This window comes from Engystomops pustulosus, chromosome 7 (genome assembly GCF_040894005.1).
Source record: "Engystomops pustulosus chromosome 7, aEngPut4.maternal, whole genome shotgun sequence".
NCBI lineage: Eukaryota > Metazoa > Chordata > Amphibia > Anura > Leptodactylidae > Engystomops > Engystomops pustulosus.
Genome location: NC_092417.1, coordinates 31254482 through 31277906, shown reverse-complemented (window position 1 = coordinate 31277906; position 23425 = coordinate 31254482). Strand labels below are relative to the sequence as shown.

At 42.7% G+C, this 23425-nt stretch overlaps 2 protein-coding genes across 2 annotated transcripts in view; one reads left to right on the top strand and one right to left on the bottom strand.

Annotated features, from left to right (window-relative positions):
* The window catches only part of SPINT1 (serine peptidase inhibitor, Kunitz type 1), a 32459-nt gene extending 31336 nt beyond the window's left edge, over positions 1–1123 (bottom strand). The window contains exon 1 of the mRNA XM_072115342.1: positions 241–1123. Within this exon, the coding sequence (XP_071971443.1) occupies positions 241–637 (397 nt within the window). The 5' untranslated portion in view covers positions 638–1123. The remainder of the gene's footprint in view (positions 1–240) is intronic.
* Positions 970–23264, top strand: PPP1R14D (protein phosphatase 1 regulatory inhibitor subunit 14D). Its single transcript, XM_072115343.1, has 5 exons — positions 970–1107; positions 11416–11705; positions 19810–19899; positions 20273–20305; positions 22420–23264. The coding sequence occupies exons 2-5, from the start codon at positions 11523–11525 to the stop codon at positions 22486–22488; spliced, it is 375 nt and encodes a 124-aa protein (XP_071971444.1). The 5' UTR covers positions 970–1107; positions 11416–11522; the 3' UTR covers positions 22489–23264.
* Positions 23265–23425: the final 161 nt, after the last annotated feature.

Here is a 23425-nt window from a genome sequence, read left to right as displayed (position 1 = left end):
AAGCTCTTGACGTGACATGTATATTAACAGGTTATTAGCCAAATTGAGGTGAAGACAGTATTCACCACAGGCCTCGGTAGGACATACATGTCTCCTGTACACGAGTTTATACACTACATAAGCAGCCAAATAATTTTGATTACCGGTATGTATATTATTGCCCCATTCACACATGGGATTTAGTACACAAGCTACACGATAGTTCACTTTAGAAAAGTAAGTTCTTTGTAAAGTACCCACCTTCCTTCTCTTCCCAACGTTGCATATATTTGCCGTTGACGTCCAGCGTGACGTAGTTGACGAATCCCTCCTTCCTGACAAACTTGCACACAAATTCCTGCTTGTAGACGCAGTTGAGAAGGAAACAGGACTTAATGATGTCATCGTGCCCAGGATCTTGTTCCACCAGGGCCAAATTACAGGCCGGTACCCTACAGCAAGCGGACAGGCAGTCCCTGACCCGGTCCAAGTTGGGCGAAGTAAGGAAAGTGGCTCCGTTGCTGACAGAGTCATTTAGTTCCAGCACAAAGTTGGGCATACCCTTCGTAAAGTTGTCCAGACAGCTCTGTCCATAGAGATCGGAGTAGACCAGCCAAAAAGAGGCCACCATAACCACGATGGTAATCAGGGGGCGCATCTTGTGGTCTAGACGGTGACTGGAGAGGTCACTTTCTATAGGGATAATACTTGAAAAAGTGTCTATTATACGAGATAAGAGAGGCACATGTTCCTATTAAAAATCCTATGTACAAAGTAAACGTGAACTTGTGTTGTTCCCTTAATTTCCAACTCCTTATGTCCTTAGGTTCGCAGGTAAGATGTCTTCAAAGAACAGAAGCCTCCTCATCAAGAAGGTGAAACTTTGGGGGTGTCTTTCCTGTTGTATCCCAATAAGCAGCCGTCACCCCCTTTGTCTGTGTCCTCTGTAGGTTTCACATGAAACTGAAATGGGTGTTTCCTATCACCAGGTATCCACCTTTAACCCCTCACCTGCCAGCTAGGTAGATGGAGTGCATCTGAAGCGTGGAGTCCAAGGAGGAGCCAGGAAGTGAAACTGTACACCTGTGTCCCCTCCCCCACCCCATACCTGAGTCACACAGATGGAAGGTGTGGGGCAGGGGAGAGTGTTTTCCTTTTTGTTGTGTTGTGATGTGGTCATCCGGCTGCGCCTGCCTACTCATTGCTTGTCCAGCAGAAAGAATGACCTCAAGAATCCGGGGAAAGCGGTTTGTCACATGCTGATTCAGGAGGGGCTGTTTTTTCTCCAGTGCCCTTGGGAAGTAATCTGGCACTAAATAGGTTAATGATTTCTGCTGGAGAGGTTGAACTGATGTATACTGGGGTCTGGCACTGCAGGGGTTACTATGACCTATATACCAATACTACTGTACTGCCGAGTAGCGCACATAGTTCCCATCTGCGTTTTGGACTTTCCGTTATAAAGTGTCATTTACTTTCCGTTTTTCATTATTCTATAGGCATTCGTTTTTTATATTTCTACTATCCGCTCAATTTACAGAAGGTGTAGCGGAAGATGTAAAAGGGGATGAGAACGGACACCATTGCAGGTCAATTGATATCAATGGGAAAAACGGATCCTATAGGATCCTATATCTTTCACACTTCCGTTGCAGTTTAGTGCGATGAGGGTTTGGTCAATTAAAAACTCCCATTCTTCATCAATGTTCAATCATTTTCATTTATTTACAAGTGTTTTTGGTGTTTTCAATGTGTATTTCTTTGGGAAGTGATCAGTGCAGTGTTTCAAACGTATTACAAGAGCTGAGGATAGGTGATTTGCCTAATTACTTTGTTTATATTTGTTAATGCTATGTTAACGAAACGCATGCAGTGACGCGGTGTCAATGTGTGCGTTAACATGATGTTTACGTGATGCGCATCATGCGTTTCGTAAACGCAAATGTTAACAGTGTATACCTTCCAAAACACTGTGTGAAGATGGCCTCAGATTGAAATACGTGTTTGATGAGTCTCCATAGACTATGGTGCGTTTTTTCATGCAACTTGCAAAAGTAGAGCATGCAGAGAGTTTCACGCTGACATAGTCTGACATAACCCATTAGGGGCTTATTTACTAAGGGTCCAGCCGCCGCATTTTCGTCAGGGATCGCGCTGGGGATTGTGTCACACGCAATCGGATTTTTGGTGCATCGGCACCAGCTTTCATGCGTCAGAAATTGGGGGGAAGGTTGTCGGACGATCCGACGGATTCGGACAAACCGCGGGATTTAACATTTAAATTGTGTCGCAAGCCAAGCATTTACATGCACCGGGAAGAAGAAGGTGAACTCCGGCGGACCTGAGGGGGGAAGCGACACATTTTTCCAGTTTCCCAGATCACGTCACGGAATAATAATTAACGTAAAATTTGTTACACAGAAAATAAGCCCTTACACAACCATTTACACTGCAAAATTAAAAAGTTACCGTATATACCCGTGTATAAGCCGAGTTTTTCAGCACAAAAAATGTGCTGAAAAACCTCACCTCAGCTTATACACGAGTCAATTAAAAAAAAAAAAATACTCACCCTACGGCACCTGGATCCTCAGCAGCAGCTCCCGATCCTCGGCGGCGGCTCCACTTCTCTCTTCTTTCTTCACTGGCCGGCAGTCGCGTCCATGCGATCTGCCGACGGGCGGACACTATGATGCAGCAGTGTCGCCGCTGATGACATCATCAGCGGCGACACTGCCGCAAAATAGTGTGCGCTCGCCGGCAGATCGCATGGTCGCGACTGTCGGCCAGTGAAGAGAGAAGCCGCCGCCGCAGAGGACCTGGAGCCCCGCCGCCGCAGAGGACATGGAGCCCCGCCGCCGCCGCAGAGGACCTGGAGCCCCGCCGCCGCCGCAGAGCATCAAAGGTGAGTATCGTCGGAGGGTGAGTATTAAGTTTATTTATTTTTAATTCGCTTGGCATACTGGGGGAAGGCTGTATAATACTTGGGGCAGGCTGTATACTACATGGGGGCAGGCAGGCTGGCTGTATACTACTTGGGGGCAGGCTGGCTGTATACTACATGGGGGCAGGCAGGCTGGCTGTATACTACATGGGGGCAGGCAGGCTGGCTGTATACTACTTGGGGGCAGGCTGGCTGTATACTACTTGGGGGCAGGCTAGCTGTATACTACTTGGGTGCAGGCTAGCTGTATACTACTTGGGGGCAGGCTAGCTGTATACTACTTGGGGGCAGGCTAGCTGTATACTACTTGGAAGCAGGCTGGCTGTATACTCTGTATACTACTTGGGGGCAGGCTGGCTGTATACTACACCCTCGGCTTATACACGAGTCAATAGGTTTTTCCAGTTTTTGGTGGTAAAATTAGGGGTCTCGGCTTATACTCGGGTCGGCTTATACTCGAGTATATACGGTATGTTTTTTTGAAGGTGGAGAGTGAAACATTTACGAAAAAAAACTGTCACCATATTTGCACATATGCAGCCAGTGACAGGTTCCTGTAGAGCTCTATTCACTGACTGACCCCCTTCTTTTAGCTAAAAATTGTTTCACTTGCATCCACATAAATCACTTTTTATCTTATATTACCTGGCATCAGAGGGGGCGTGTCCTACCCCATCAGCCCCTCCCATCTACTCCTCCTCATGCCTTATGCCTCAATACTGGTCACAGTTCATGTCACGTGACCAGAGTGACATCATCTTAGGTCCTTTAACCTCTTAATAATAGCAAACTGTACCTCATGCATATATCTGACCAGATGAAAGCACAGCATCTCCTCCACGGAGGCTGCTGTGACTTTATGTAATCACATATGTACATGATGTACAGTTTGCTATTCTTAGAAGTCTGAAGGACCTGAAATTATGTCACTGGTCACATGACACGAATGTAACACAAGGCACCGTGTAAAAAAATTGACACAATGGGGCACATTTACTAAGGGTCCACGGACCGTGATTTCGTCGGGTTTTCCCAAATATTTCAACTTTGCGCTGTTTTGCGTCGAATTTCCCCAGGTTTTTTGTGCACGCGGATTGTGGCGCATCGGCGCCAGCTTGCACGTGAAAGAAATCGGGGGGGCGTGGCCGTCAGACAACCCGACGGATTCGGAAAAATTGCAGAATTTAAAAACTAAAAGTGTCACAAGATCAAGCACTTACATGCACCAGGAAGAAGAAGGTGAACTACACCGGACCTCAGCGCAGCAGTGACACATGCAGGAAATTGGAAGCACGATCTTATTGAATCCCACCGGACCCGAATCCTCGTCGGACAACGCACTGCGTGATCACGACAGGACCGGGTAAGTAAATGTGCCTCAATATTTCCCATCTGTACATAGAGCTTTATATGTCTGTAGTTGAATATTAGCAGACGGTCCCTAAGTACAAGGAGGCAGAGCAGGGATTAGAAGAGAGACAGAGCTGTCAGTCACAATAATGGGGCGGGGTTCACTGACAGCCTGACAGAGAGAAGAGTCACAGATACCAGACATGAGTCACAAAAGCTAATTTGCAAATCAGAAAAACGTCTGTAATTAAGGTACAGGGACTCTCTGGCGTCTGATTTAGGTTATATAGGGAGGACTTGTAACCCTTTGTCAGCATGTTTTGTTAGTCAGGGGGGGTCAAAATTTGGTAACAGGTGGTTAAGGGGTTAATGACACTTGCAGAGTGCCTTACTTTTGCAAGTCCTATTCTGTATGTGGTAGCCTGTGGTCCCCCATGCAGACCCTCCATGATCAGATATTTATCCTCTATCCTGTAGACAGGGGTTAAATGTTTTTTAAAAATCAAACCTCTTTAAGGGGAATTTGGGACTTTTATTTCAATATAGTTTAATCAGGATGTGAAAGAAAAGCCGAAACCACAAAGCTGCCGGATCTTGAGGCTGATACATTGTAACAGATTGCCCATGCATTGTCTAGACTGGATACACTTCTCGTCTGAAAGTGAAATGAAATATAAAGGGTACGTTTCTATGAGTGTAGCCTCATTCACTGACAGCAAGCACAAATTTTGAAAGTGCTGATCAAAAGGAGAAAGTATATTAGAAAATTGTTAAAATTTGTGCGTATACTGCAAATATGTGCAAGAAAATGTAAAATCATTAAGCCTTGGGTGAGCTTGTATATTAAGGGGTCACCAGGGGGGACCTGTTGTCCAGGGGATTCTTGGCTAAAAGGTAATGTAATGTTACCCAAGTATAATGGGACAGGGAAGCCTATGGGGCTCAGCGGTGAATGCCTAAGGGGAGAAGTCTCTGATAATTTACATTCTTGATGATCCTCATTCCCCAGACCAGTGGGTGCAGCGCAGTGACCTCCCCCTCCCCAGTATAGCCACATTCCATTACTGCTCAGCTCCTCACCGCCCTCTACTGGTAGGTCTCCGCACATGCAGGCAGGTGGCGTGATCTTCACCTAAATACCTCCCATCCTTTCACAGAATTACTTTTACATTGCATAGAGTTTGATCATGCTAATTTCTTATTTGCTTTTCGGTAATTCTGACATAAATTAATGATGTAAATTTCCAATATCTCTGCTATCAGTGGATGAATACATCTTGGGGTTTTTCCATCTTAGATTTTACGGCTTTATCTACAGGATATGCTGGAATTCCATGTTTGTCGCAACTACGTTTTTCCTCCAAGAAATGGATGAATAAATTGACACCTGGGTGTTACTATTATCCTAGGCAAAGGGGGGGAATCTCAGATTTGATTGGATGGTGTCAGATTCAGGGGTTAACCTAAACTCTCCGTTCTATGAGGAGGGCTATAGAACGGTACCCCATCCTGGAGCAATATATTAGATTCTTTTTAAAGTAACTGGGTTCTCCATGCTGTGTATCACACCCATGATGACGTCGGATGTCAAGAGGCAGTTTTTTTAAGAGTCAGGTCCTCCTATGTAGTAAGTGACTGAGCCCCTGATGCTGCTCCCCATCCTACTGCAAGAGGTGCTGCCTGAGGCAGGAGGCTCAACTGGTCAGACACATCCATAACTCCTAACACCCATTTGTTTCTTTATTTTCTTCATACATCTCTAAGCAGAATAAAGGGAATTCTTCCACATCGGGGGGGATACTGTCCAAAAATTTTTGGAAGCACTGTGTGACTTTTTTTTTTACATGGTAGCGCTGACATACATGACTGAAAGTAAATTTTTCTCGTAGTGTTGTTTCCATGGCTTACACACCATGTTGGTTTAGGAGTCCATGTCCGTTGCCGTTTTTTCTACAAGGACGTGTTCAATCGATTGCTGTGCTATGAAAAATTCAGCGCATCTCCTATTGTTGCCCATTTTTGCACCTGGGTCTTCCCATTGAAGCCTATGGCGACACAAATTCTGCAGTTCACCTTCAGTCGACCTCTGCTGTCAGCTCTTTGTGTCCCTTTTTATCGTTTTGCCTTTAGCTGTGGTAACACACCATTAGCCAACAACCGGATATTTTACAGATCTGCAAAAAGGGAAACACAGACAAAATATCAACTGCACAATTATTCAGCCAAATGTGGCTGAAATGATGATAAAAAAATAAGACACTTACACCAGAAAAAAAGCAAATAACGGGTCTAATGACCGAAACGTTAAGTACGGCATGACCTAGTCAGAACCGTTTTTGCACAGACCATAGACTACAGTTCATGAGGATCCGTGAAAAACGGAATAAAAACTGAGTAAATTTTTTCACAGATATTTGGCACATTCGTCTGAAGGTAGCCTAAATCTACTAGCTCATGCACAGTAACTGTGGAAAGGCGGATTCTCTTGTACAAAAACAAACAAAGTAGCGATAAACGGATATAAATCTGCCAAGGATAAAAGGAAGCAGTTGTCATCCTGCCCATAACTCCTGTTTGCTCACCTGCAAAGCCGCTCCGGTCCAGTTCCTTCAGTTCTGGAGAACAATGGCCCAGATATATTATTGTGTCTGTGCCAGTTTTTTTTGTCTTACTTTGTGCTAAAAAAAAGAAGGTCTCTGGAGTTTGCATATGTATTAATAAAGTGTCTGCCCTATAATTTTGTTGCTGTTGCACTTTGTCCGAATCTTTCGTAAATTGTGCACCTTAAAAGGCGCATTAGTGCTTAGTCAGAGTTTGTGACACATTTGTTTTTAGAATCTGTTTTGCACTTGTATAATTAGGGTGTCCACACTTTCCATAGCAGTGGCAATTGCGAGTTGAGCAGCATGCGCCTGTATTGAATTATCTGGTGCAACCTGCACATGATTGAGGCCAAATGCACTATGTAGAATACTAGCTGTAGCTCCCGGTAAATAACTGCTCTTAGCTACAACAAAATAGAATGGGTTAACAAAAAATATTTTATATGTATCTATAGACTGTCTCTGATTGTCTCTGTCACTGACGCTGTCTATCTCTGGCAGTCTCTTTCAGTGACTGTCCTTCTCTAGCACTCTTATTCTAGGACCGTCTGTCTCGGGCACTCTCATTCCAGTGACTGTCTCTGACTGTCACTTTGTCTATGGAGAGATTTATCAGAAGTGTCTGAGATCAAAACTGCTCTAGTTTGCCATGGCAACCAATCAGAGCTCAAGTTTAATTTTTGCACATCTGTTTATAAAATTACAGCTGATCTCTGATTGGTTTCCATGGCCAACTGGAACAGTTCTACCTGAAACACATCTGATAAATCTCCCCCTATCTCTGTCTCTATCTCTCTTACCTCATACATAAGTGTCTTATACTCATTGCCTATAGTAACCAATCACAGCTCAGAGCTCATATTGATGACCTGTGCCAGAACAGCAACCAATCACGGCTCAGCTTCCAAATGCCACAGCAGCAGCAAACAATGGCTCCTGTATATGGTGGTTAATAAGTGGATTTTGGAAAGTGCAGGGTTAAAATTTCGGGTCAATATCTATTCTATGAGGTTCCCTGAGTCACAGAGAGCAGCTGTGCAAAATTTGGTGACTGTAAACGCGATGGTTCGGATTCCTTTGGCGGGCACACACACTCAGTTTTATATATTATATATATATACTGGCAGTCCCTGGGTTACGTACAAGATAGGTTCTGTAGGTTTGTTCTTAAGTTGAATTTATATGTAAGTCGGAACCATATACTTTATAATTGTAACACTTGGGCATTGTGCTGATGAGGCTCAGTAGTTTGTGTGGCCTCCATATGCCTGTATAACCTATCACTACAAAGCCTGGGCATGCTCCTTATGAGGCAGAGGATGTTCTCCTGAGGGATATCTGTCAGGATCGGAAATAGTGGATCCTCTGGATGATCCGCGGGCGATGACACAAGCCGACACCTGGGACTGGAATCTAAGTGGCACCCAGTCTTCACCAGAGCCCGCCGCAAAGCAGAATGGTCTTGCTGCGGGGTGGTACTACCAGGTCATTCCACAGGCACAACTTGTCCACGGTGGCAGCAAGGTCAAGGTACAGAATCAGCAGGCAACCTCGTAGTCGGGGGCAGTGGTCCAAGGTCAGGGACAAAGCAAGAGGTCAGGGTTGGTAGCGGAGGAGCGAAGTCGAGAACAGGTCCGCGGTCACAACGGGAAATCCAATCACTAGCATGAGGCACAGGAAACAGCTTTCTCAAAGGCATAAGCACTAAGATCCGTCAGGGTGTGTTGGGAGAGGCTGGGTTAAATGCTATTCTGGGTAAGGCCTGCGCCAATAAACGGCGCTCTGGCCCTTTAAAACTTGAGAAGGCAGCGCACACGCGCCCTAGGACGCGGGGTGGCGTGCATACATTCGAGAACCCGGAAGCAGGAGTGGGGACAGGTAGGTGTACTGGTCGCGGAGCGGCTGCACACGGGGGAGCACGGGTGAGTCTGCGACCCAAGACACGGGACCACCCATGACAATATCTTCCCAGAACTAGATTAAAGCATTAGTCAACTCCTTTTTACAACGTGGCGTTGGTGGATAGTGCGATTCATGCGGTCCTAGAAGTGTTTGATTGGATTTGGGTCTGGGGAACTGGCAGGCCAGTCCGTAGCATCAATGCTCATGCTCATAGAATCATGCTCGAATTACTGATACACTACAGGCACATGAGGCCTAGCATTGTCATGCATCAGAAGGAACCCAAGACTCACTGAACCTGCATATGGTCTGACAATGGGTCAATGGATCTCATCCTGATACCTAATGGCAGTCAGGGTATCTCTGGTGAGCACATGGAGGGCTGTGCGGCCCTCCACAGAAATGCCTCCCTGCACCATTACTGACCCACTGCCACATCGGTAATGCTGGAGGATGTTCTCCATGTCACATCTGTCACATGTGCTCAGTATGAACCTGCCCTCGTCAGTGAAGAGCACAGGGTGCCAGTGTGGCATCTGCCAATCTGGGTATCCTCTGGTAACAGCTAATCTCCGTGGATAGTGCTGGGCTGGAATCAGAACACTGATTTGCAGAGCCGATTTTAGACATGAAACAAATACTTACCTCCCTGTGCCCATGCCGCTGCCACGTCCTCTTCTCCAGGCTCTCCTGTTTCCGGGTCGCATATTTGTGCAGGGACAGGTCTTTTATGCGCCGCTCTGCTTATCAAGAGACATATGTGCTATTGATATGTGCCGTACAGTACGGCTAGTCTGCACTCATGTTGGGTGACTCGGGCAGCTGCCCAAGTCACCCACACAAATGGCTATTCTGAAACTGCCCCATGTGGCCCTGGCCGGGGGGCCTTTAACAATGGGGGCCGTGGGCAATTGCCGAGATTGCCATGTCATTTCATTAGGCCTGGGCGTCAGAGACCCCATCAAAAGGACCTCATATGGTCTCCAGGACTAAAAGCGGGTTTAATTTCATTAATTGATTAACATTAATTTATGTTTTTAAACCTATTTCATGCTTATTGCCATATGAAGATGAAACATACATTCAGTATTTCTGTGAGATTCTACTTGTTTTAATGGTGCCATGAGTCCTACCATGTGACATCAGTGTCTAGTCCTCATCTCGTGCCCGCTCTTTACTGGTAATTACACATGTGCCATTGTGTTCTAGTAAACATCACCCTCTTCCTGGTATCTGCAGGTGCGGGGACTTGTACTACTCCTTCTCACTGCACTTACAACTGGACCTTGGTTGATCTTTTACTGTCTTTTTCTGAAATCATTAAACACGGTTTGTCTTTTAACCCATTAGGCCGCAGATAATAAAAGGAGAAAAAACCTCTAACTACACAACAATATGAAATATAGGGTGAACATGGTTGCAGGGGGAGTGTCATCTTAGACGCCCAAATCTTCTGTTCTATAGCACCTTGAAACATGCTATTTGCATAATATAAAAGATAAGGATCTCATCTTTCAGATCGCATGCGGTTTGCACACAAAGTAGATACAAAGGAGATACAGACAGTTAAAGAGAAAGTAGTTGGAAATACAAGTTAGTACAGATAAAGACCCAGTTCCCGCCTATTTTAAGCTGCCCGCACCTCTGGTTCTGTATCTAGCAGAACCATAAGACTAAAATATAAGATTCTTATCTGTAATAAGATAGAACCAATAAGTTCTAGGTTGGTTTAAAAATTGTGGGAGTAGCTGTGGGACATTTATTTGAAGGAGTTATGGCTAGCTCTGCCCCACCTACCTTTCATGTTTTTTGTATCAGGGGTTACTTACACAAGTAGTAATGCTTTCTTCTTTTGTAATATTGGCTTATTTGTGTTGTTGAGATATAATATGAGCGAATATATTGTGATTTGGGCTTGGTCCTTGATAACTACTGGAGGTGCTGAAGAAATTTTGGTGGAGTTGTATTCAAAGACTTGTCTTGAGAATTTCTATGGTTTTGACCCAGGGAAGCAAGTTATATGTTTCCTTTTTGTTACCCCTTCTCAAGCCATAGCAGCTGGGTACAGGGTGACAGCTAGTGTTTGGAGGGTACCATCTACCCTCTGGTAGGTGCACTATTTGGTTGTCAAGAAGATGTGCGCACTATGTTGGGGTCATGACTAGAATGTGATGGACCAAGTAAGTGCTGAACTCCTCATTTATTGCCTTCTCGTTAGTAAAGTTTTACAGTTCTCTAGCTACATTCAGTGTCCTGTGATATAACTAAACAACCTGTTGATGATATCTACTTAATAAAGGGGGTCCTTTACTCACAAGAATGGTTATACAAGAGTGCTTATTGCCGACCAGGGTTTCCCAATGATCATCCCAGCAATGGGACACTTTGTGATCTACATCTTTATTTCAAGGGTTCTTTTAAGAAATAGTAACCCTGCAAAGTGTGAAAACTTCATAAAGTTTATAGCAGAGAATAAATGAAGCTGAAGGTGAACTTCCCATTATTTCCTGACATGTCTCAGATGTGATAAGGTAATATGTGAACATTTGATCTCTATCTGCCCTGGAATAGTGAAACTGAAGAAGCTGGCATGCACTTTGCTTCCTTGTAACCTCTCCTCTTGTCCTTTTGTCACAGTCGGATTCTGTCTCCAGCCGGATCACCTCGGCTCTGCTCCTCACCTATGTTTTATTCTGAAAAAAACTTAAAAACAAGCCCAGGGTCGGGGATAATAGGGTGTAACTATGGCTACCGGCAATAGCCACCCAGCTCAGGTCACCTTCCTAACGGTGGAGAAACCAGAAGAAGATGTGACACCTAAGAAGCATGGTAAACTTACTGTGAAATACAACCGCAAAGAGCTACAGCGGAGGATTAAGCTGGAGGAGTGGATCGACACTCAAATACAAGAGCTCTACCTGAACCAGGTGAGTCAGACCAGGTGTATATATAGTGTAAGACTAAATTTGTTAAAGAATTTTACTAAAGTTTATATTATTGTTATGTAATATATTAAAGTTCTATTATTGTGTTGATTTAAGAACTTCATTGGAATTATATTTCTAGCAAGGCTTAAAATGATGTATGTTAATTTCCACTGAATTCCGGTTGCTCAAATGCCCTAGAAATGTGCGGCATGCAAAAAAGTAGAAAAGAAAAAGTTGAGTTTTTTTTAGAAAATATGTGGATAAATACTTCATTAATGTGTCGGTGGCTCCAACAGTGCAGAGATCAAGAAAACTAGTCTACTGCTTCGCCAGATTCTTCATTGGGTTGATGAATTCTGGTTCAGATTAAGGTTGTCAGGTTCTATTTTAGATCTGCTTTTAGCTGGTCTAAACAGTGCGACAATAACGTGGCGCTTGGCTACGTTTTTTTGGTGCTCAGACTATTTACCACCTAGCCACACTTGCTTTCTCTCAACACTTCTATGGGACTATGCCCTCTTTGTTGGATAAACTATAAAGGGGAACAAAAACAGCCTAAAAGCCTTAATAAATTTGCAGATTATGCCAAAATGGCTTCATAAATTCCTCCCTTAATCTGCATTAGAGATGAGTCAATATATTTGTCGTTTCACAGATTCGGTACAAATCTATCGATTTTCTAGCACCTAATTTAATTCTAATTGATTTCTGATTTGCTTTGGAGGAACCGATGTTGTCCACTAAAGCACTGATGTTTTAGAAAAAGGTCTCTTGTTTAGTTAATTTTCTACAATTATTTTAATTCGGTTATAATTATGGTTAGGGTTAAATGAACAAAATTACATAGGACTTGGGATGAGCGGGCTGGTTAAAGAGGACCTGTCACCCAATTTATCGGCACTAGGAGCTGCTTACTGAAGTAAGCAGCTCCTAGTGCTCGATCAAACGCCCCAGTGCTAGAGTGATAGCGTTACCGGAAACCTCCGGTAACGCTATCTAACACTGCGGCGGGGTACAGTGTAATTTCAGCTTTGCGAGCTGTCCGACGTATTCATGAGGGGGCGGGGTTGGGGCGTGGCTAGGGGCGGTGACAGTCACTGCCGGCCTATAGAGCAAGCGGGGCGGTCCAGGGAAGAGGCAGCGCCTCGGACCGCCCCCTCATGAATACATCGGACAGCTTTGCGAGCTGTCCGATGATTACATTGTTCTCCGCCGCAGTGTTTGATAGCGTTACCGGAGGTTTCCGGTAACGCTATCACTCTAACACTGCGGCGTTTGTTCAAGCACTAGGAGCTGCTTACCTTAGTAAGCAGCTCCTGGTGCCGAAAATTGAGGTGACAGGTCCTCTTTAAGGTTTTCCAGTTTGGCCGGGTTTGGGTTTGCTCATTTCAACATAGCAACTTTTATAAAAATTCAATGTTATAGAGGTCGACAGGGGCTTATATAGCGATTTCCAGATCAATTGGATCAACATTGATTTGCACCTCAACCAAATGTTTGGAAAAATAGCAGTAATGCTTCAGCAAATGGAAATTTGAATTACTCACTCTCCAATCCTCAAAAAGTATATGATAATAATGGTGATTTGTAATTGGACCAAAAACTACTTATTAAATATGCATTGTCCATCGTTAGCATAGGTCATATGTTAGGATGGTAGTAAATATGACTTTCCCCGTTTCAAGTTAGAGGTCTCGGGTACCTCGTGGTACATCGTACGATGGAGAGTTGCCCAGGCCCTAATTTAGAAAAAATGACATTTCCAGTAAAGATATAAATGTAAGTTTTTCAGTCCCACTGCAATAACTCCCTATATCACCAAAAAAGAGGTCCAACTTCTACCTCTAGAACCACACAGCCATGGTGTTTTTCATTTTCAGCACCATGCTTCACAATTGCTATTGGTTCTTACCAAAAAAGTCTTCAGGTTCTGTGACAAAATAACTTGACCTTTGTCTTGTTTACCCCGATCCCTTCCACAAGCGCTTGTGTCTATCCAGATGTTCAGTAGTAACCTCCGTTTTTTTTTCTTTCTGTTCTCTTTTTCGGTAACCCTTTCCTACTGACACAACGCCCATTATACAATGACATAGGCCGATGTACACATGATTTGCATAGTAAACACAAAAGTGGGAGCATATTTCATTTAGAAGTAACACAGAGGTAACGCAAGAACAAATGCTGTTTTGGAAGAGCCGCTAATATCAAATGGCATCCTGCCACTAGAGCAATGGTGAGCAACAGTGCTATCACAGTTTAATGGTGTGACCTAATAAACAACATCATTGTGATATCTAGGTGAGGATCTCCAAGTTGATTGTAAGCAGGAGAAAAGTTTCCAGACCAATTGTCAGGATCAGGGGTAGTGGATCCACTGGACCACCGCGGACGATGACGTAAGCCGACGCCTGGGAATGGAGTCTAAGTGATACCAGGTTTTCACCGGAGCCTGCAGCAAAGCAAGTTGGACTTGTTGCAGCGTGGTACCACCAGGTCGTTCCACAGGCGCGACTTTGTCCGCGGTGGTGGCCAAGGCATAGTACATAATAGTCAGGCAAACTTGTGGTTGGTGACAGGCAGGAGGTTGAGACAGGCAGCACAGGATCAGAGTTGGGGACGTAGCAATAGGTCGAGACAGGCAGCAGGGGAGCGTAGTCAGGAACGGAATCGGGGTCACAACAGGAAATCACAATAGCGGCACAGAGCATGGAACACAGCTTTCTCTATAAACACAAGGCATGAAAATCTAGCAGGGTGTGCAGGGAGAGGCAGGTTTATATAGAATTCTGGGAAATGGTCAGCGCCAATTAATGGTTTGCTGGCCCTTTAAATTTTCTGAAGCCGGTGCACCCTAGGAGACCGGGGACCTGAATCAAGAGCGGGGAGAGGTAAGCAGTGCGAGTGCCGCGCTTGCGAACACAGAGGGGCACGGGTGAACCCACAACCTGAGATATGGGACCCGTGACACCAATCTGATTTTTTTAAGTAACATGTAGACATGACATTATGGAATCCAAGGGAGGACTAGAACAGGGTCAGTGGAGAAGAAGTAAAATGTGGTCACAACAGTGGGACTGAAATATGGCCACAGACAGAAGAAAAGAATTAAACAAGAACTAGAGAGAACATGGCCATCACCAGGTGACCAGTTGAGGAACCAAACATAATTATAGCTATACATTTCAAAAAATACCCACCTTGTATGGAGAGGGCTCAGCCTGTAAGCCCTCTCGGTACACCCACAGCCAACGTGTGGCATACTAATTTGTCTCGCGTCGGTAAGGAGTTAAAGGAAATTTACCTTCAAAATCCATCATGATAAACCAGGGACACTTACTCATAGATCCAGGCACTGTGACTGTGGTAATCGTCTTATATTTGTTATTCACAGCTTCCTTCCTACTAAAATAAACTTGTTAAATTATGCTAATGAGACAGAAGGTCTCTAGGAAGGCTACCCTTGCTATAGCTTCACAGGCTGTTACACTGTGTAAAGGACTTCCCCTTTCCACTGAGCAAGATTACATCAGGTAAAGAAGGGCTGGTGCTATGGGAGCGGAAGTGGGGGTTAGACAGTGTAACAGCCTGTGAAGCTACAGCACGGAGGATCTCTGTTAACGCCACTCAGAGCCTTTCTGGCTCATTAGCATAATTATAAAAGTTGATGTTACCAGGAAGGAGGCCATGGATAACAAATGTAAAAAGAGTACCACCGTCATGGGGCCTGGATGTATGAGTCCTGTATATATACTCAAGTATAAGCCAAGTTTTTCAGCACAAAAAATATGTACAGCTTGTGTGCCGGAGCATAACACGGACATGCAGCTGACAGACCAAAGAAGAGAAGACCCTCATATTGGGGGAATGCTGGCTGGCTGACTATAGGGGCAGGGGGGCTGTCTGACCAAAAGGATCGGGTGGCTGGCTATATACAAGGACAGGGGGCTGCTGGCAGTGGCGTAACTAGAAGCTGATGGGCCCCAGTGCAAAGTCTGTGCCAGGCCCCGACTATAATGTATGGTTTATAGTAATAGTCTTCTCATATGGGAAAGTGACACCATAAAGACCCCCTAAACCTCTTGGGCCCTGGTGCGACCGCAACCTCTGCACCCCCTCAAGTTAAGCCCCTGGCTGCTGTCTATATACAGGAGGAATTCTGGCTGGCTATATACTGAAGGCAGGGGGCTGGCTATATACTGAGGGATGGGGGCTGTCTATATCATTTCCCACCCTGGCTTATACTCGAGTCAATAGATTTTCACAGTTTCTTGTGGCAAAATTAGGGTACCCGGCTTGTATTCAGGTTGGCTTATACGTGAGTATATACAGTATGGTTTATCATGATGGATTTTGAGGGTAGATTTCTTTAAAAAAAAAAAAAACTTTTTATCTTTGTCAGACTTTGACATCTTTACACCATTGCGTATAAAAAATTATTGCAGCTCACCTCCGTTGACGTGAATGGAACGGACCTCAAATACCACACATAACCTGTGTACAGAGATGGCGCTGTTTTCATGATAAAATAATCTCTTTTACACCTTAAAAATACCACAACACTTATTTTCCAGAATACTTAAACCTTGACTAAACCTTGATAACCCTGACTACTATGTAAAGTAAAAAAAAAAAAAAGTTTATTTTAAAACGGTACACTAAAGCCCTTAAGGGTTACAGTTGTAAAGAAAAATCTAGAACATGCTAGGGAACAGGTCTTGGTTTCTGTAGATTCTTTTCATTTTTTGCGTTCTGAATATACGTGACGTGCTCCAAGCCTTTAATCTTAAATATCTGAGTCACTAAACCAATGTAAATCATATCTTTGGGATATGTTGTAGGATACCTAGCCACCTCTCTATTATAGTAAATGTGTGTGAAAGGTTGTCCTTTGTATACAACGTTTCTCATCTTGTAGGATACTCACATACTGTATAGCTCAGGATTGAGGTCACCATGGATCCTGCTCAAGTATCCAATGCCTTTGACTGTGAAACAACCCCATATAATCAGGCTTCCTCTACTGAACTTGATAGTTCCTTCAATTTCTCGATCTGTTAGCAACATTTGTCTAAACTCTACCAGATCCATTTGCACACATCAGAGCCAAGTCTATTGACCTTCACTTCATAACTACAAATGACTCATTTACAATCTTCCACTTTTCATACATTTTGGAAAGCTTGAGTCAATTCTTCATAACATTGACGTTGACGCTTCTTCACCGCTCTAGGGCTATCATATCATATATAACTTGTGTAATGAATGTCACACTGGGGCAGATTTACTTACCCAGTCCCGTCGCGATCCACCGGTGCGTTGTCCGACAAGGATTTGGGTCTGCCGCGATTCACTAAGATCGTGCATCCGAGTTCCTGCATGTGTCGCTGCTGCGTCGAGAGTTCACCTACTTCTTCCTGGTGCATGTGAGTGCTGATCTTGCGACACAAAACCTTTTTTAAATTCCGCGGTTTGTCTGAATCCGTCAGGTTGTCCGACGGCGCGGCCCCCGATTTCTGTCGCGTGCAAGCCGGCGCCGATGCACCAAATTTTGATCGCGTGTGCCAAAATCCCAGGGCAATTTGACGCAAAACGGAAATATTTGGGAAACCCGACCAGAGTGCGGCGTTGGGACCCTTAGTAAATGAGCCCCACTGTGTTTGCATGGATGTCTAGACTATTACGAAGCATATGAGCCACCTCCACTGCCTTGTCGGGCCAGAAGTTAGACCTTGACCAACTTGTCGACTGGACGTCCAACTCTTGGATGTGGTATGGATGGACAGGCTTAATTTCTTCTTATTCCATTTGTTATTTCACTCACATGTTGTAGTTTGGCAATTTTCTTGGCTGATAGACCACTAACAATGAGCTGGATGACGCCGTTTCTTCAAGGCTGCTCCTTAATCGAACCACTGGAATCAATCTAGTAACACACTGAGCTATTAGCGAATGTGAGAACAGGTTGTAATTTGTAGTATAGAAGAAGAAAAGAGATTGTTCCACCTCATAGAGCAAAATGACAAGAATGCAGTTTGATGACACATATCTGCATAATTAAGCATATGAAAAATAGTCTAAAAATGTATGTATGAGATGGCCAAGATGACTGTCTATACAATGAAGGTAGCTTCACATTCAAAGCTGTAGAGAATGTTCAGATATGGAGAGTCAAAAGATCTAAGCGCTGTTACCCATTTACTCGTTGGTGTATATTCTTTCTTTTTATCTGAATTACAAAATGTATCCAATGAGATAAACTAGATGAATATATCACATAAATTATTACAAGGATTGTCCATTAAATAAACAGTGATCATTCCATGCCCGATCCCCTTCCACTTCCGTTACAATGCAGCCCCTAACCCTGCTGTTCTCTGCTTCCTGGCTCTGTTTGATACCCAGGAAGGGTCAGGAAGCTGAGAACAGCAGTAACATGGGCGTAACTACATGGGATATAGTAGCCATAGCAGCTCCTATAGGGCCCGCAGTGTCAGGGGGCCCAGTCATCTGATTTGACACTAAAGATATATAACATATGCTGATGTAAATATGCTGTATATGTGTGTGTATCTGTGATATGTATATGCTGTATATGTGTAGATGGTATATATATACTGTATGTGTGTATATATGCTGAACGTCTGTATGTGGCACTGTATGTTTGTGTGTATGTGATGTTCTATATGTGTGCGCATGCGTGTGTAAGAGTATTTAAATGCGTGTGTAGAGTCAAGAACTGTATGTTTATGTAAATAGGTATATAAATGTGTGGTTATGTATATATGTAATATGTATATTTTTAAGCAGGAAGGGGGGGCTCTGCCTCTCCCAGTTACGCCCCTGATTGCAGACTAAATCATGTGACTATATATATAATACTTTTTTTCTTACAAAGTATAATAATATGTCAGAAAACCCCTTTAATAAATGAATAAATGTTATATATACTCGAGTATAAGCCATCCCTTATATAAGTCGAGGCACCTTATTTTACCACAAAAAAATGGGAAAACATATTGACTTGAGTATAAGACTAGGGTGGGAAACGCATTGGTCACAACCTCCCCTTGATAATAAAATGCAAAGAAACCTCCTTCACATGTAATGCCCAGCAGCCTCCCCTCCCTAATGAAATATCGTTATATATAAAATAATGATAAACTTAGTACTTACCTTTGCCACTCCCCACAGCTCCTTTTCTCTCTTGGCTTCCTGTGTAACTGTGTGGGTAGATACTGGTCTATGTGATTTGCCTGCACACACTATGATGTCATCAGGCTGCGACTCCTATTGCGTTATAGTTTTCTGCACAGGCAAAGTGCATGAAAGAGGAAAGAGGAGCTGCAGTGAGCACCAGGTAAGTACTTAGTTCATTTGTTTTACATACTCCAGTATAAGCTGAGTGGGCTTATTATTAGTAGTAGTATGTAAATAAGAGGAGAAAGACCCTGCCTGTAAGAGATTACAATTGAAATAGAACATATGTTTCTTTTACATATTCTGATTAGTAATAGATTATAATATGTCCTTTTTGGGCAACTTCCAGGGGCCCGAGTCTCTGGGGGAAATGGGTGAAAGGTCCCTCAGTCTTAGTCGGCCTCCCAGTCATATATTGTATGCTGTATGGCTGCTTATGATCCTGAAATATGATAATATGGTTAGTCGTACTGTATACAAATGAAATATGTCATAACTCTCCTGCTACAGCTCCTCCTATTCATTAGAGCTCAGAAATGCAAACAAAGAATCATGGAGAGTCTGCACAAAGTTCAAAAGTAAGTAGCAGGAATACTTGAGGTTTACATAGAAGTCTATAGAGGGGAGAGGGGGAATCAGTGAGTCACAGCAGCTAGGTCTCAAACCACCAGTTTAAGGAATAACGCAAAACAATAAATATAACTGCAGAGATTATAGAAAATAAAGATTACAGGTAGTATAATGTTGAAAAACTTTATAAGTCCTCTGATTGATATGCAATGTTACTAGAGTTATACCATATTCAATGTAAGGACCAAGAGTAATTTTCTTTTCCTTTGGGAAAATAGATAAAATTTACAAAAAGCAAGAAAGTTAAGTGACGTCTGTCCTAAATATCCAATTACAGGAGGATCTACGGGATGAAGCTGCTGAGCCTGAAATTGACATTGATGATATCCTGGATCTTTCATACGAGGAGCAAAAATCTAGACTTCAGGTACAGGAACTATAAATAATTAATCATATGATTCATGAGTAAAACGTCTCAGCCTGTTCCATAAAAATTGTCCTGCAGTTTTAATGAATTAATTGACAACTGGGTGTCGCCACTTCGGGGAGTGCCCTAGCCATGTCTGATATTGTCCAATCAGAGCTGCCAGTTTGAGGAAACTCCTTTGACAATCAAATAATTTATCTATGAAATTCTAGGAGGAATAACACAAAAGTACGAGAGGAATTGTTATTTTATGGTGGGATTCAGGTTTTTACCAAATCAGACTTTTCCTGGGAGGTGAAAGGCCCTTTAGAAATATAAGTGCTGTGTATAACTTTCTATGAAGTTCTTTATTTTATTATATATGTATTTGCAGGATATTCTTCAGGAATGCTCCAGGCCTACAGAAGTGAGTAACATATTCTCTTAAAACCGACTTGCCTATAGCAACCATTCAAAAAATTAATGATTAAAGAGCTGTTTATTAAATGAAAACAGGGTCCTGATTGGTTGCTCCGGGAAACAAATACAGTCTCACTACTTTAAAAAAAATGTAAAAAATTTAGGCACACTGAATCATAAAGGGGTTTTAATACACAATCTCATCATGGGTTGCCTCAGTATTCAGTGTCGGACTGGCCCACTGGAGAATCGGAGGATCCTCTGGTGGACCTGAGGTCTAAACCAATTACAACATAGTAGAGTTAAATTCTAAGGGATGCAGAAGGATTTGCCCCAAGAATAATTTTCTCTGACGAGCCAAAGGGGTTGCTGCTATTGTGGCTCAGCTATATAGAAAAGATGATCAGTATGAAACCCATTAAAATATCATTGACCCCTTAACGACCAGACCCATTTTTGCATTTTAATTTTTCACTCCCCGCCTTCAAAAATTCATAACTTATTTTTATTTTTCCATTTAGAGAACTGTGTGAGGGGTTGCTTTCTGCGTAACAAATTGCACTTCATAGTGACAGTATTTACTTTTCCATACCTTGTACTGGGAAGTTGGAAAAAAACTCCAAATGCAATGAAATTGGTGAAAAAATGCATTTGTGCCTTTTTTGTGAGAGCTTGGATTTTACAGCTTTTACTGTGCGCCCCAAATGACATGTCTCCCTTATTCTTTGGATCGGTGCGATCATGGGGATACCACATTTGTACAGGTTTTATAATGTTTTCATATATTAACAAAAATGAAAACCTTCTGTACAAAAAAAATTCTTCATTTTGCCATCTTCTGGCGCCAATAACTTTTTCATACTTTGGTGTACGGAGCTTTGTTGTGTCATTTTTGGCGACTTTTGATGGCATTTTGGGATGTGGCAATACCTAACATGTTTATGTTTTTTAATGCTTATTTATATCCGTTTTAGGAAAAGCAGGGTGATCTGAAATTTTTTTTTTAATTACTATTTTTCAGACTCTCTAAGGTACTTTAACCCTAGGTTGTCTGATTGATCCTACCATATGCTGCTATACTACAGCAGCACAGAGGGGATCTGGTAACCTCCATTCTCCGAGCCCTTCAGGCTCATTAGGATAAATTTAAAAGTTGATGGATTTTTATGGTAGATTTTCTTTAAGCAATTCAGTGCCATTGGTAAGTGAAAATCAATTGACCCTCAATAAAATTATTGTGTTGTGAATTAGAGCATTACAAGAAAATATGCAGAACGAGAAAGTTACTTAAAGTTGGGGATAGACAGGAGAGGTTCTCTGTGTAATGTCCACATCAGACTTCTTGCAGTTAAAGGGAACCTGACATCAGCAATTTGCCTAATAAACCACTACCAGTGTATTGTTAAGCAATGTAAGTTTTGTTTCTTTCATGGTCCAGTGTGATGGCATCAGCGAGAAAATCAACTTTGAAGTGAGATGTAATTTGGTTGTATAAAGTCAAGGAGGCGGAGAGTTTAACAATGTAGTCAAGGTAGGAAACTCTGAAAGCCTCCTCCCCTATGATTGACATTGTGCATTGGACTCCAAGAGATCTGGTTAGTGATGTCTCTGGATTCAGGACCATCAATTACAGTGATGGGGGCTTTCTGAGGCAGGGAAAGCTTGACTTCAGTGGTAAAATCTCCACCTCCTTGACTTTATACAAGCAGTTTACTCACTTCAAAGTTGATTTTCTGGATGATTCCACCACACTGGGCCATGAAAGGAACATGATCTGGAAGGTGTTCAGCTGCCTGATAGTGGTTTATTAGGTCACTTTCCGATGACAGGTTCCCTTTAACCTGTCCTTCCTGGATTTCAGTTTTACTGGCCCCATCTTCATAGGCATAGCCAATCAAAAGCTCATTGGATCATTTGTCAACATGTTGGGAAAATTGGCAGAAGGGAAGTTGTAATATATCTGTTGGAAAATTGTGAAGAAATTTTTGTGAGAATTTCTTTTTACCAATTTTCCCGTGTGAACTTACTATGGCTTTCTGCTATACTGTGCATATTACAATTTTGTGTCTTCTTGTTACATCTATAGCACAAAGATGCTAAATCTCATATTTCATATTCCAGGAATTTACAATGGAGCTGCTGGAACGCCTAAAAGGATTGCGGAAGCTTTCAGACTTGCAGCACAAATGACTTTCACAAACTTTCAGATTCTCTCTATGGTTATGATCTGAAAGGATGAGCAATGTATTACTTAAAGGTGAAGTCCTGTTGAAGAAAATTGAAGGTAAAACACATGAGCGCAATAATATGGGTTAGGACCAATACTATGGCATCCGACTCCGAGATGTGGTAAAGATACGGTTCCTGACAATCAATACACTATCAATACTAACCTCCAGAACCAGTGAAGACCTCAAAATCTGAGGACATTGGACAACCATGGTACCACGTCCACCGCAATTTTTAAAGAAATAAAACAAAGCTTTGCAATATTTGGGCTACAAAACAACCCAAAAAAACAAATACAAAAATGTATACAGTGTAATATTTATTGCCTCTTCATTGGTGCTTGGCTGTTGGTGTAACAAAGCTCAAAGAAATCGTTAAAAAGGAAAAGCCATTTCCAGCTATTATTATACCACGACCTCTTAAAAGTCTTACTCACCGCATTGTATAGCAATCCATGTAATAAGTATATGTCTGACGAGCCGCGCTCATATGATTGGACATATAATCCATAATCCTACATAATGTAGGAGTAACAAGTCATTAGAAAAAATGATCGAGTATTGGCAAATTCCATTTTTTTTTTTGTGTCTTAAGGGGCAGTACGGCAAGACAAGGTGTTTATCTTATTTAATATGCAGGTTATTGTCTAATATATGGCCATTTCTTTTTGTTGGTTGGTAAATGTATTTGTTGAGGGCACCGATTCGATGATTTGGAGTTAGGATCCAATTTATAAAGCGGCTAAATAAAGTTTATTATTTTTAATCACTCTAGTCTGCTGCCATGATAATTGAAATTGGAGTCTGATTTGCCGTGACATGTTTATATAGCACCATCAAATTCCATACGCTTTACAGATTCTGGGGAACATATACAAATAAAATACTACATTAGGCTG